General features: G+C 37.3%; 1 protein-coding gene across 2 annotated transcripts in view; it reads left to right on the forward strand.

Moving 5' to 3' along the window:
* The window catches only part of LOC309490326 (carboxypeptidase A1-like), a 57,574-nt gene extending 43,914 nt beyond the window's left edge, over nucleotides 1–13,660 (forward strand). The window contains exons 1-11 of one of the 2 annotated variants that reach the window (XM_082159429.1): nucleotides 5,841–5,980; nucleotides 6,204–6,285; nucleotides 6,394–6,528; nucleotides 6,612–6,710; nucleotides 6,828–6,929; nucleotides 9,914–10,012; nucleotides 10,129–10,239; nucleotides 11,741–11,843; nucleotides 12,974–13,173; nucleotides 13,249–13,333; nucleotides 13,410–13,660. In XM_082159429.1, coding sequence (XP_082015555.1) covers nucleotides 5,916–5,980; nucleotides 6,204–6,285; nucleotides 6,394–6,528; nucleotides 6,612–6,710; nucleotides 6,828–6,929; nucleotides 9,914–10,012; nucleotides 10,129–10,239; nucleotides 11,741–11,843; nucleotides 12,974–13,173; nucleotides 13,249–13,333; nucleotides 13,410–13,597 — 1,269 coding nt within the window. In that variant the 5' untranslated portion in view covers nucleotides 5,841–5,915 and the 3' untranslated portion in view covers nucleotides 13,598–13,660. Of the gene's footprint in view, nucleotides 1–5,840; nucleotides 5,981–6,203; nucleotides 6,286–6,393; nucleotides 6,529–6,611; nucleotides 6,711–6,827; nucleotides 6,930–9,913; nucleotides 10,013–10,128; nucleotides 10,240–11,740; nucleotides 11,844–12,973; nucleotides 13,174–13,248; nucleotides 13,334–13,409 lie in introns of those variants that run through there. The other variant, XM_082159427.1, reaches the window with a different exon arrangement.
* The last annotated feature ends 1,560 nt before the right edge of the window (nucleotides 13,661–15,220 follow it).

Genomic DNA, 15,220 nt, shown 5'->3' on the forward strand with positions numbered 1-15,220 from the left:
GTATCAAGCGCAAAACGCAAGTAACTTTGTGGGCGGGTCTTGGGCGCTGTTGCTATTATACCGGCGGGATAAATGACTCTTGCACCCGACGCAAACCTAAAATGGGTTGGTCTGAAGTAGCTTCATTATTCATAGGTGTGGTTTGGGCGTAACATGAAATAAACCAATCAGAGCGACATCTCACATTCCCTTTAAGAGCAGGCGCTCTTGTTCTATAGCGGATTCCTATTATAACGGCGGATTTGCCAGGCGCGCCAGGAGCGGTTCACAGCCGAGGAGACCGACGTTCTCGTCAGGGCCGTAAAAGACAGAGAAATGATGTTGGGGATGGAGAAACCCACCCAAATTAGCTTCGGTTAAACAGGCGTATGATCATTTGGGTAAATGTGTAAGCTAGATGTATGCTTTTATAATAAACTATCTATCTATCTATCTATCTATCTATCTATCTATCTATCTATCTATCTATCTATCTATCTATCTATCTATCTATCTATCTATCGTAATAATGTATGATTTGAAAAAATGAAAACGGCTGCTTCTGTGTGAGAGAATCAAAGTGTATGCGCATTGTGCACACGCTACATTGATTATGGCCAAGCATGCGCCCTTAAAATAGCATATGAATAACATGCGCAACGCGCCACTGACTTTAAACTAGTTTTTTTTGGTTAATGGCGGAATTGTTTTCTAAACCTGCAAAATAGCATGAGGGAACGTTTGCGCCGAACACGCCTCCTCTTTGCGCTGAACCACCCCCGGGAGCGCAAGTGTATTTCTTAGTTAACCGACGTGCGTCTGTGGAGGGAAAAGGGCGCTGTGCGCGGGTGCAAAATAGGAATGATACATGCGTCGGTGTACAAAGTCAATTGCGCTGGGTGCAAGATAGGGCCCAATGAGTATTAAGAACTTTCTTTTCTTTTGAGTTCACAAAACTTACACATTTTAATTATGTTGAATTGTTTAATTGTTTTGAGTTCTATGAACTTGTTTCTTTTAATTAGACAAACTTAAATTTCACTGAAACTGGGCTGGGATCTCTATTCCCCAGCAAGCTTTGCCATGACACTTAAAGGGGAGAGTAAATGCTAAAATTGTTTTGTACCTGATTAATGTTATAGTGGGAGATTTAGTAATGTTTAATGTTTTGTTTTGCTATAGTTTAGAAAAGTTTCTGGTATTTTGGTTTTTTGGGGGGTTACCACCATTGTGACGAGTGGAAATCGTCAGGCTCAGTTGGGCTCCTCACTCCCTCCGGCTCCACCTGGGTCTTCGGTTGCTCCGGTGCCGCTGCGGCATTCGGGGTCACCGCCTGCGCTTCAGTCGCCGGAGCCGCCAGCTTCGCCGTGTCCCGCTGGGACCTCGGTGTCACCCTGGTGCGTCGGCTCTTCGGTTCCGCCCTGGTCTCCTCTCCCACCTGCTCTGCTTCCTCATGGCTCCTCCCTCCGTCGGCTCCGCCCTGGCCGCCTGCACAGCCGGCTTCGCCCTGGCCGCCTGCACCACCCTGGTCCCTCCTGTCTTCTGTATGCCTTCACCTGCTCTTCGTCCTTCTCCTGAATCCCCTCCCTCCCTCCGCAGTTGGTCTTCTACGGCGTGAGGACGCGCCTACTGGGAGGGGGGAGTAATGTCACAGTTGTGTTCTGTTTAGTTTGGACTTGTCTACCTGTCATGTCACGTGTCATTATTAGTTCATCTGTCTCACCTGTTACCTCGTTAGTCTTGTCAGCTGTGTCTCATTTCCCTGATCTGTTTCCCCATGTATTTAAGCCCTGTGTTTTACCTCTTTCATCGTCCGTTGTAAGTTGTATTTAGAGTGTGTGTTCCTGCCTGCGTAAAGTATTGTATTATTGTAGTAAAACGTTTGAATTGGAGCTCTGTGCCTCTTCGCCTTCTTCTGCCTGCACCACACCCTGTATAATATAATATAATGACATAAATGAATAACAATAATAATAATAAAATGATTAAATGAGAAAATTATATGTCAAATAATCACAATAATATGAATAAATGATAAATCAACTATATAAATGACTAATGATTATAAATGATTATGAAGTTAAATATAAAAATTAAGAAAATAATATTTAAAATAACAAAGAAAATAAAACACCAATTTATGGTTGCTTTCTTAAAGTAAAACAGGTTGTTATTGAAAACCCTTAGATCCTTCATATATATGTAAGGGATAATGTAGAGCAAGGCGGTTGTTATAGTGAATACAACCCCGACAGGCTGATCAGGATCCCGAAGCGGAGGGGTCTCGAATCAGCCTGAAGTGGTTGTATTCGCTATAACAACCGCCTCGCTCTACATTATCCCGCTTATTACATGGCTACCTACCAAATAAATCAATAATTTGACAAAATATTGATTTAAAAAGGAGTTTATTGATTTAAAAACACTAAAGAAAACAGTCTGTTCCGTCTCTACGGATAGAATCCTGCATCCATAGCAACGCTCTGTTTTTCATGGCAACGGTGTGTTATACTTAGCAGCGGTCTGTTATCAAGAAATAACAGACCACTTTCTACATTAGAATTCAACCAAGCCATGTAATATATACTGCATATATTTGATATTTTTTTTGATATTATAATTTGTATGGGAAAAAAGCATTTTCACAGTGTTATTCCGTGTTTGTGTTAGGGTGTGGTGATGTAAGCTGTAAGATTTAAAATTCTGACATCCTAATTCTTCTCTTAGAAATTCTCTTCTCCTGCTTCTCTGCCTCTCTTTTAGGGGTTTATTAAAGGTTTGTGCTGACTTGTCTTCATGAAACTTCATAACTGACTTGACTTGAATTCCTTCTCTCATTTTTTTGACATGAAGCAAGGATAACATGGCCACTGCTTCATTGTCAAGACTAACTATATTGTCAGTAAGGATGATGTCATAGCTGTCTGAATATAATCAGAAACAGGGTGTGTTACCTGTCATATCTTGGGTGGAATTATTACTCAATAATACACAGTCATTCCTTTAATTAGCTCTGTTTCATCGACCTGATTACAAAAGTGTTTTTCAGCACATTCACAGAGATGGAGGTTTAGGTTTTGCTGACAAATTTTCAACCAATAAGTTGCCACCACTATAAATCCTCATATAGACAAAAGCAATTTCTTTAAGCAAACTTAAGTGAATTAAATTCTGCAATCAATCATATTTTTCATGAGAAGTCTATGTATTGACTAAATTGCACCGTAATCCCTAAAAATTAAGATATAAACAGCTGCATTGTTCTCATCCTTCAGACTCCAGTGTTATACAAGGCTGTGAGAACCAAATTTGCAGCAAGCAGCCTGTCTGAGTTTATTTAATGTCAACTAAGGTAATATCCTTGGTTCAAGTGTTTCTTGCTCTTCTATTCCACAAAGCAAGATCCTGTTTTGCAAAGAGATATAAATGCATAAGCTATGTGACATATTTAACATTTAGGTGTGCCTCTCCTGTCAGGATATGGCTTATCGTGTGGTTGTGCAGATGAGAAAACTCCAGAAGAAGTGAATGATTAACATGGTTTGGTCATATTGACCTGTAACAAGTTTTGGTATATATGGAACTGTTCCGTCCATCTGCTCCATTCAAACATGAAAGTTTTTTTCCAATCATATTCGAAATATTTGATATGGTAAAATGGTATATATGTTATTATTAAGTATTTAGTTTGTCATTGCCACTGTGTATTTATTCAAATATAACCCTCTCCCCCATTCTATATTAATAGAATATTCAAATGTATAATTCTATATCTAATTTAATTAATAATAATAGTAATAATAATACTTAAAACATATATAAAATATATTAAACTTTTCATATATTCATTTATTATTATAAAAAAGGACTACCAATAATTTTGCATATTTGCCCCATGACTCGTTGATTTGTTTTTGTTTTTACTATATCTGTCTGATTTCAGGCAATGCCATCTGAGGCATATTGATTACATTGAGTCAATATAGCTTATGTTTCTATACTAAGTTACATATAGGAAAAATGGCTGCATTACTCTAAATTGTATATCATTAGTATAGCAAAATATTGTGGGAACCACAGCAGCAGGCTTCCCTTCTCTCAAATACAAGGTCACAGCTCCAAGGCAGTAAATAAAGGATGACTCTAGCGAGTTCTACTCTATGGAAGCATATGGATAGCAATATTCAAATTTATTTTTTACACCGATGGTGTGAGGACCATATTGGAATTACTCCGTTTATTTAAATGTTATTTTTCTTTATTGCATTTACACTCACAGTTAAGCACTTGTGATTGAATTTTCATTAAATATCACACGATCAATGTTGCAAAATTCAGTGTGGATTTGAAAATGCATTCTGAGCCGTCAATCATTGCATCAAGGCGGGGCCATGTGTTGGATAAATGGCGGCTGCAGAGCTAATACTGAGTGATTACTGGCAGATGAAGCGAAGCAAGTGTAACCCCTCAGGTCCTACTCGTCCTGCTCTGTGCTGGCCTCAAACCCGGGACGCCGGTGTGGGAGGCAGCCATGCTTGGAAGGATGCTAAAGATTGCAGTCTGTAGCATCAGTCGCTAGTGCGCATCTTGAGATCAGGGGAGTGAGGTTTACCTGCACAGCTATTACTAGTTGGCCTCCATACACAAGAACAGAGAAATGCCAATGTTCCTGAAGATTATGCGTGTCCGTCAGTGATAGAACCAGTATGTTATAAGGACCATTGTGGTTAGAACGTCTCACAGAGAACGCACCTGGCGCTTGTGCACCATATTGTGAGCGCGGCGGCGTTGAAGTGCTGAAACAGTTACCGGTGCTTTACGACAGGTTCCTTTACTCATAGAAATGTCACCGTTATGTTCTGTTAGTTTCTGTTTTCATGGACTTTCAGTTTGTTTTTATTCTCATCATGTGCTCCTTTGTTCAGTTTTCCCGCTCCTCATTCCACTTCATTTGTGTCATCTTCATCCTCGTTTGTGTTTGCTATATAAGTTGGTCCCTCACTGTTTGGTGTACGTTGCTTTAGTGTGTGTTGCCCTGCCTGTTTGTTTATTTGTTGCATCTTCATCATTAAAACTTTGTGTTGAAACTGAATCTTCATTCTCTTCTGCCTTCCTGCAACCACTCGTGACAAGAAATAATGTAAGAAATATTTTTTTTTTAGCTGTCTGAGATTATTGCTTGCTCTATCATTATGATTGTATGTCAGAATTGGTCCTACCTACATTTACGGCCAGGCGCTACTGATCTTAACCCATCTTTCACATCTTAGAAAGCACTTTGGTTTGATTTGAACAGGAGTTGGTGTGTGGGGGTATTTTCTTGGCTCACTCTGTTGCCTTTGGCTTGCTCAGTTGGGGATATTTTGGGGATATTTTGGGGATATGTAATTTAATTTTATCAATCAATAAATTCCACTAGAAACAAACCTTGTTGTATTATTTTAATTTAATACTGTGAAGCTGCTTTGATACAATCTGTATTGGGAAAAGCGCTATACAAATATACTTGACTTGACTTGACTTCACTTTGGGCCTCTTAGTACCAATTGAGCATCGTTTAAACGCCACAGCTGAGTATTGTTGTTGACCATGTCCATCCCTTTATGACCACAGTGTACCCATCTTCTGATGGCCACTTCCAGCAAGATAACGCACATCACAAAGCTCAAATCATCTCAAACTGGTTTCTTGAACATGGACAGTGAGTTTGTGTTCAGCAGAAGAAAGAAATTCAAACAATTTTGTATGAACTTGAGGGTGAGTAAATTATGACAGAATGTTCATTTTCGGTTGAACTATCTCTTTAAGAATCTCAGGAGGAAGCTGTGGCTTGCTGAGGAAGCTGAGTGTTAAGGAGGAGGGTCAACATGGTCAAAGCTACAGTGACAGAATATAAAGTGTGATTTTTAACGTTGATAGCTACTTTCTCTAAGAAGATGAACATATTACCATTTTTAGCTGCTCTGTTTGTGGCTGTTTTTGCCAAAAAGACGTTCGAGGGGTGAGTCACTTTAGGGCTTAAATGGATAATAGTTAATCCAAAACTGATTATTTACTCACAATTATGACATTCCAATATGATCTTTCTTCTGTAGAACACAAAATAAGTTGTTTTGAAAAATGTTTTTAAATATTTTCATATCTTATAAAATATCTTCATATAAAATAACGCCACATATCAGGTCTTAAAAACATAATTAAACATATGGTGTTGATGATGTCAGAGACCAGGTTCTTCGGATCACTGCACAAGATGAGGCACAAATCTCTCTCCTGAAGGAACTTTCTGAACAGAGGCATCTTGGGGTAAGTCTCACATCAAGACCAGATGTCTAAATTTTTTGTTTTTCATATGCATTTCGTATTTTAACTGGGAAACTGTAAACATCAAATTTCCTTGTTTCCTTTGTTCAGCTGGACTTCTGGATGGAGCCCGTTCATGAGTCTCTGCCTGTGGATGTTCGTGTCCCCTTTCACAGCCTCCAGGCTGTCAGGGCGTTCCTGGCATACAATCAGATCCAGTATAATGTCATGATTAAGAATGTTCAGGTGGGACTATTTCAAAGCTGTGGTATAAAAATAAAAAAAAGTTGAAAAATCCTTGCTTATTTGATGGCTTTCTGTAACATAAGGATTTGCTGGATGATGAGAAACGTGAGATGGAGAAATATCGCGTCTTTCCGAAAAATACAGACGATTTTGTCTACTGCACCTACCATGACCTGAACTCTGTGAGTATGTTTCAATGCGTTTTTGTTTGTTTTCAGAATTTCATTACCTGTTGTATCTTTTAAACAATTTTACACACACAATCTATAATCATTTGATCTTCACCATGCTGTTTGCAGATTTACTCTTTCATGGACATGCTTGTGGCAGAAAACAGTAATCTGGTCAGCAAAATTGTGATTGGTAAGAGCTATGAGAGCCGCCCCTTGAACGTCCTGAAGGTATGCCATGATCAATAATTATATATGTGCAGTCTTGGGTGTAATGCATTACTAAGCAATTAATTACTGTAATTTAATTACTTTTCCCTTGAAAAAGTAAAGTAAGGGATTACTCTTATTTTTTTCTGTAATTTGATTACAGTTACTTTTGATATAATTGCATTAAATAGTATAGAGTCTAGACTATAGAACAATTCTATATAAAACAATAGAGGTGATGAGCCGGAGAAGGCAGGCGAAGGCGATGATCTGAATGCTAAATATATTGTTCAACTGGTCGAGGTAAGTAATAAGTAATGCAATACTTTGTAGAGAGAGTAATTAGTACAGTAATCTAATCATACTGTTGTAGATGTAATTAGTAGCTATTAATTACTGTAGCAAATTATCTTAAAAGGGAATATGAATAATTAATCATAACTCGTTATAATCAATTATAAATATTTGTATTTATAAATATCAGTTGATAGAATTAACTCGATGTAGCTGAATTATTATTACAATCAGTTAATCTGTTCGTCCAGCGAACACTCAGTATTGATCATCTATTAACTCTCAGAAAGGATATTTTTCATCACCACAGGAAAAATAAAACATGTAGCTGTGATCGCATCGTTAAATTGAATTTGATTTACAAGTAGACCAGAATCAACTCGCAAGAATGTACACAAAAGCTTTGTTTAACTAAATCACAAACACGTAACTAATCTAAACAAAAACTTAGACCCAAATAACGCATACACGGGAAATGGAAAAGTGAAAATGAATGAAATCGGAACAGAACAGGGGAATTTCTTATTTCAAAACAACTTTGTTAACAAAGGGGTTCACAGCTTACTATAAATACATATAAGCCTATGTTTAGTTAGTTAATTGTACGATGCTTGCAATTGGCTGTTGAAAAAGCCCCTGGATGCAGTCTCAGGAGAAATTATTGATGAAATTATGATGAACTTGGGTAGTTAGTCTGACTCTGTTACTGTTGTGGAAGTTACACATGGCTTGATATGTTGAGCAAGCCGGCTCTGGGGCCGGGTGAGGCCCCACACAAACAGCAACCAGAAGACACAGAGAAGAGCAAGAGAGAGAGAGGGAGTGTGCGGGTGCTCTTTAAACTCTGAGGACAGTCACTCCTCCAGGGTATAACTTTAACCTTTGGAGGAAAAGTTTACTCTTCGAGCATGGTCTTTTGCATGTAACTGGATTAGCAGTTTGTGTCCTTTCATACTCTGAAATAATTTAACAACAATACAGCGCATGTAATGAAGAGGTGATGTAAACCAATGTGTAGGGTATTAAATGAGGATTATTTTGATAGGAAACAGTGTATAGCTGTGGTTACATTAACTAGAGGATCTATCATAAAGCATGCTTAAAACAGTATACAGTACAAAAGAAACTATAAGACAGTAATTAATCATACATACAATGTTCTTGAGAAATGCATGTTCATGTTTATGGGTATTATATGTGTTTCAATAGGGAAATGGAGTCAGAGTTAACTCTGGTTGTACATGGCTTTCATGCCTGGGTGTTAGTTGCTCTTCGGGGGTTGTCCACATACCTTGGTGTCTCGTTTTGTTGTTGGTTGAGGGGTTTTAAATATAACAAATAATTGTGTGTCTAATTTGTCTCAGTCACTACATAACGTTTTTAGAGTAACTTACCCAACACCGTATATGTGATTATTATTTGCAACCAGAAGTTTGAGAGCGTTACTGCTTTTATTTAGCATTTTTCTTATTTCATACTTATCTATGATCAATTATCAATTCAATTAACAATTTGAGTGAAAAGTTTAAACGAAAAATTAACATTCATTTAATAAAAAAGTAAATGCACTGGACATCAACAGACAAACAAATAAAAAAGAATTCGAAACAAATGTATCTCTACAATTGTAACATAATCTGTTCTAGTTTCCCGTCTGAGTTTGTCACTATGGTCACTGATATGATTAGTCATTCTCTCCAGCTGTGTGTTGTTAATTATCCTAATTTACATGTGTATTTATCTGGTTGTTGTTAACACAAGAACTTAAGTTTGGTTATGGTAATCTTTCTTTTAATAAAGTCTATTCGGTTGTTAAGTCGTGACGTAACCACTCTCCGATAATACTCTTTCCGGGTCCAAAGTCCAGGTCCTCTCTACCTACCTACCGCTTTCGCTAGTGTTTTGGTTATTATTGAGTGTTTTTACAATGCTGCAGTGCTGTGTCCCGTGTCCCGAGCTAACTCACTTCAACCTCGTAAATCTTCTTTTTCATTGATGCCTGGACTCTACCCTTAATTACCTGAGTGATGAGCTACACTAACCACTCTGTTGGTGTTAAAGGAATTTAAACCCTTTTTGACCGCCAAGGGTGCGTCACTAAGAAAGACGTGATCGTAAATAAATTTACAGGTTCCACCATTGTTATTTCTGGACGAGAGGAGCGCTTGGACCCGGAAAAGGCTAAACGTCACACGTGACGTCAGACTTAACAATCGGTATCTTCATCCTCGTCCTGTCTTCTACCTACATCACACCTAGACTTCGTGACAACAATATGATATCAGGTTTTACTAAGGTCACTCCTCATTACTTTTTCAAAATCCAAAACATTTCCAGATTTATGATGAAATTTCTGCATCACTTGCCCCACCTAATATAACTATTTATGCGAGTATCTGTGAACTCACATATAGCCCGCCCACAACTCACTTTGGTAACTTGGTGTTGTGTAGAATAAATGTGTCGCTCAAAACAAAGGCATTTTCATAGCACTCCTAAAGCACAGTTGAGAAAGTTTAAACTATGAATGGCTCTGCAGTAGCCTATTTTAACTCTGATGTTAACTAATGTAAACTTAAATTTACATTATTCAGCTTCAAAATAGATTTTGAATATCATACTTTCATACTTTCTCAATGTATATTTAAATGCAGGATGTGTAATATAATTAAGTTTTTTTTCATTGTGATCATGCATGTCCTTTCACTCAGTTCAGCACTGGAGCGAACCGTCCAGGTATCTGGATTGACACTGGCATCCACTCCAGAGAATGGGTCACCCAGGCCTGCGGAGTATGGTTTGCCAAGAAGGTAAAGCTATTTATTCTTGAGTTAGCAAATACAAACATGCTTTTAAAAATATTCATTGGTATAATGGAACACGAATTGACTTAAGCATATATACCTGTGTGTTTTGTCTTGTGCAGATTGTGACCGACTACAGACGTGACCCCGTCCTCACCGACATCCTTAACAAATATGATATCTTCTTGGAGATCGTCACCAACCCTGATGGTTTCGCCTACACCCACATCAGTGTGAGTTTTAGAATCTGATGCCTTGAAGACTTCACATGCACATTCAATTCAGAACAACTATATTTTGGGAATAAATCCCAACTGACTGTTTTTCAATTGCGAATCTGTTTGTTTAAGGTCCATGTAGCAAATTAGCTCAAAAGAAATATGAATAACTTGTTATAATTAATTATAAATATTCAGTTAATAGAATTAACTAGATGTAGCAGAATTAAATAACAGAATCAACTAACATGTTCGTCCAATGAACACTCATTATTAATTATTTATTAATTTTAAGAAATGTTAATTTTCTTACTGTACAGTACTACTCAAGAGTATGTAGCCAAAATCTGCATGATTAGGGACTCCAGTTATGAGCAAAACAACCTTGAGTGTGATACAAACAAGACTTTTTTTTACTACATTAAACACTTGAACTAATCTAACATATACACACACACACATGCATACAGTTTCCGAAGGAAAAGAGAGCTGAAGCAGAACACAAGAAAGCGAGAAGTTATAGCATTGTTTGAAATTGAGCAGATCAATAGCCTTGAGCAAACTATCAGTTTTTAGTTCTAACACACCCTTCTTTAAAAGGGGTAGGGAATTATCAAATAATGGAGAAATAAGTTTGATACTTGCATGTTTCGCCCATTTGGGTAAAACTATCCTGATGCAATTTGTTGAGGCTCCAGTTGATCTTTGCTGATGTTGTCTTAATGAGAGAGAACCAATTTGAGTCAGAGGATCTTTGGTGAATGCACGGTCGTAGCCTGGCACAAACTTAAGGGCCCTTGGAAGACTTCTAGCTCAGCATCATCTTCACATCAGAATTTCTCAGAAAACAGGGAAAAACCGGTTGATCTTATGATCAGTCATCTTTTAAAGTGTAAAGATGTCACACCCTCTGGAGGTGTGTGAGCCAATAAGAAGTTTTTCCTTTGGCGGGAAACTTTACGATCCTTTGTGTTCTAGCCAGCCATGTATATGTAATTTAATTGGGTGTTTAAGAAAATAACCTTCAAGATTCTTATAATACTAATGTCAGAGTTCGCAAAATATAATGTAAATTAACAAACAGGGAATGAAAATTGGAGTTCATAGATGCTACAGTACACATGTGATTTTAGTTAATCAAAGTATGCAATTCTGAAACATTAATCCAAACTAATTTGAATTAATACACCGGCCAAACCCTATAAAAGGAAGATGATCATGAGATGGGAAAATTATATACATGTTTATAAATTTCTCAAGTGGTTATATATAGAGTATATATATTAAAAGTGTTTATTTGTCCCTTTCAGCAATAATTAGAGTCAGACCTCTCTCTAAAATTCCTTTGGGTCATAAACCTTCTCAGTCTTCATGTGTCCTGTAACCAGATGCCGGTGTTAGCTGCATTTGGGATGTTATTTGCAGTTTTGGGGGGATGGTTCACAGACTTTGTTGGGAGAGTGAGTTTCCTGGATTATTCGTTAAATATAATGAATAATTAGTGTGTGTCTGATAGGTCAAGAATGAACACCGCATGTGGCGTAAAACCAGAAAGCCGAACCCAGGCTCTAAATGTGTTGGAGTTGATCCCAACAGAAATTGGGACTCTAACTTTGGAGGTGAGATGTTTTTATCATTGCAATTGTACTGTAAGGCCCAAGTCTTGGGGCAGATGGGGGGTCTGCCTGCCTTCTTTGACTTGATTGGTCATCTCAATTATTTTGACATTGATGAGTGGTTGGACTGGTAGACCACTGAGGCAGACCAACCTAAAAATGTAACTTGGTTACCCTTTATTTCAGTAGTCCCAAGTATACTAAGGGCCCGTCCACACGGAGACGCGTTTCGCTGTATACGTATAAATTTTTTATCGTATTGGCGTTTCGTCCACACGGATCCGGCGTTTTCGGAGACTGAAACCGCTATTTTTTGAAACCGGGTCCCAAGGTGGATAAATCTGAAAACGCCGCCCTTGCGTTTTCGTGTGTACGGCCAATCCGTATATTTTGTGAAACGATGATGTCATCACACCAAGTGTCAACTAGTCAGACACCGTTAAGTCACAGCAACTACATTTATGGTTTTTCATATTGTTCAACAAAGTTCTTGATTAAAAAAGAAGAAAGAAAAAAAGAAGCTACTGTGCCTAATATTATTGTTGTATACAGCGCGCAAGGTTTATGCGCGAGCTCCAAGTCTTCTTCTCCGTTTTTAGTGTATGTCTGTGGCAGAATTACAGCGCCACATACTGGTCTGGCATGTATACTACATCGTTTTGAGTCGGTTTCAGTGGTTTCGTGTGTACGCAGATATTTCTTGAGACGACGCCGTGTTTACGGAATTTTTTTTTTGAACGGGGAAAAAAAATATCGGATAGGGAAAGCTCTGGCTTCGTGTGGATGTGGCCTAAGTAACTTTGCAACTACATGTCAGCTAACTCTCTTTAGACTATAAGTAGACTGTTAGGTTAGGGTTAGTAAAATGAGTTGACATGTACTTGCAAATGTATTTATAGTCAGTAGAATGTAGAACCATCAAAATGATGTGTTAGCAGATATTAAGCAGAAAGTCTACTAATACTCTAATGACTGGTAGTTGACATGTAGTTGGCTGCAAAGCTACTTGTAGTTAGTAGAATGTCTAAAGTGGACTATTGAAATAGTGTTATCAGTAACTTTTAAGGGACTGTAAAGATTGAAATATGTAATACTTTTTTTGTAATTCTCTGTTTCACCTTTTTCATCTATAGGTCCTGGATCCAGCAATGACCCATGCTCTCAGACCTACCATGGACCCAGAGCTCATTCTGAGCCAGAGGTCAAGGCCATTGTGGACTTTGTGAAATCTCACCGCAACCTCAAGGCCTTTGTGTCCATCCACAGCTATTCCCAGTTTCTCCTGTATCCATACGGATACACAGCGACTCCTGCCAAAGACCAGGCTGAACTGGTATGTATGTGGAAACATAATATTCTAGATATATTTTTAACAACATTTAAAATTAATCCTGTATTATCTCTTCAGCATGATCTCGCCGGAAAGGCCGTTACTAAGCTGCAGTCATTGTATAACACTATCTACAAATATGGAAGCATCATTACCACCATCTGTGAGTTTAATAAGATTCACTTAACGTTAGTTTTGCATCACGGTTACCCTGCTAACAATCTCTGTTTTGTTCTCAGACCAAGCCAGTGGAGGCTCTATTGACTGGACTTACAATCAGGGCATCAAGTACTCCTACACCTTTGAGCTGAGAGACACTGGTCTCTATGGTTTCATCCTGCCAGCCAATCAGATCGTCCCGACTGCTGAGGAGACATGGCTGGCCCTGATGGCTATCATGGAGCACACCAAGAATAATCCATATTAAACATACAACAATATTTCTTTTGTGTCGAAGTGTATAAAAGAGTGTTAATAAAAACAACATAAAGAATCACCATCTTATGGATGTTACTTTGATTTACATTATCAAATATAAAGAATACGCTGTTCAGCCCTAAAAAGCTTCTGGACACTGATATATCTGTACCATATCATTTATCAGCCGTTATTAGAGATTTTGTAATTTATCAGTATCAGTTAATATCAGATATTTAATTGTGCATGCTGATTTCCTCTATTTTTACATTTAGATTATATTTGTCATCATCTAAATGCTCTCTTAAAGTTCATCTTTAAAAACACTAACTTTAATGACACTGTTAAATGTAATCTTTAGCAAATCTTTAGCAAATTTTTTTCATACTTTATAATGTTGTGATGTTTAAATTCACTTTATTAACCATTTATTTTAGTTTTTAGTGTTTTATATATTAATTTATTTAGACAAAAGAGTATATAATTTTAATAGACCATTTATTGGTTATTTGTATTGACTGGCCATAATATGGAAATACTTATTAGCTAATCAATTCAATTAGATTTTTTATTAATCTTGCAGTAAAAGATCTCAAAACTTCCTCTCCAGTCCAAATAGCATTTATATGGCATTATAAGAACGCAATACATTAATAAAACCAAAAGGCAAAAATTATTTGTTTTGAATTCATGCAATATTGTGACATCATCCAGATGCATCAAAACATGACCGCCCACATTTACATATGATGCCTGTTGGGTGAAATCCATTAATCAGAATAATGATATAATGAACAGGAAGCAGGTCAGATGTTTTTATTCCTAAACACTAGAAAAACTAGTCATATAAGAGTAAAATTTGCATCAAGCCTTTCCTGCTGATCTTTAAATTCCTCTAAAGGATCCGAAAGTTTGAAGCAGGCGACTGAAGTTTATTTTTAACAGGAGCCCAATCATATAAGGTTTCAGATTTATGAATCTGTCAGTACAGAAAATGTATGTGGAGTATTTAATCAGACTATTTGAGCAAAAAACTTTCCTTTTACCTGATAATGTTGTAAGCTAAAGTGAATGTAACTTTTGTTATCTAAATGTTCAGGTTAAATCCTATGTTTTCTATCCTATCAGTTCTAAGAAAGATTTTTAACTTTAAAGAATAAGAAGTTAAAGGATACAACTTTAATGGGGTCAGATTGATTAAATTGGAGTCAGATAAATAATTGAATTATTCACTTTGTCCTTCAACTGCTGGTTGTTTTGATTATTATGTTATTGAATGATATTCAATTCACATGCAAAGGGGGTATTTCTATAATGCAAAAAGGCTAAGATAACAACAACAAAAAAGAACGCACTTTAACAGGGAAAATGGATGTAAAAATTTATTTCAAAACTTTGACACACCTAAACTTTTGCTCTTAATCATTAAGCTTATTCGGTGTTCAGCCTATCAACATTTTAACTGGCCTCGCCACACACACACACACACACACACACACACACACACACACACACACACACACACACAAAACTTCATAATTTCAAACCCATGATTGATGCTTCCAATGATCACATCACTCTCATAATTTCTACAAAAACTTACATTAGCATTATCTGCAAAATAACATCAAAA

Source organism: Leuciscus leuciscus (assembly GCF_965113295.1).
Source record: "Leuciscus leuciscus genome assembly, chromosome: 25".
In the NCBI taxonomy this organism is placed as follows: domain Eukaryota; kingdom Metazoa; phylum Chordata; class Actinopteri; order Cypriniformes; family Leuciscidae; genus Leuciscus; species Leuciscus leuciscus.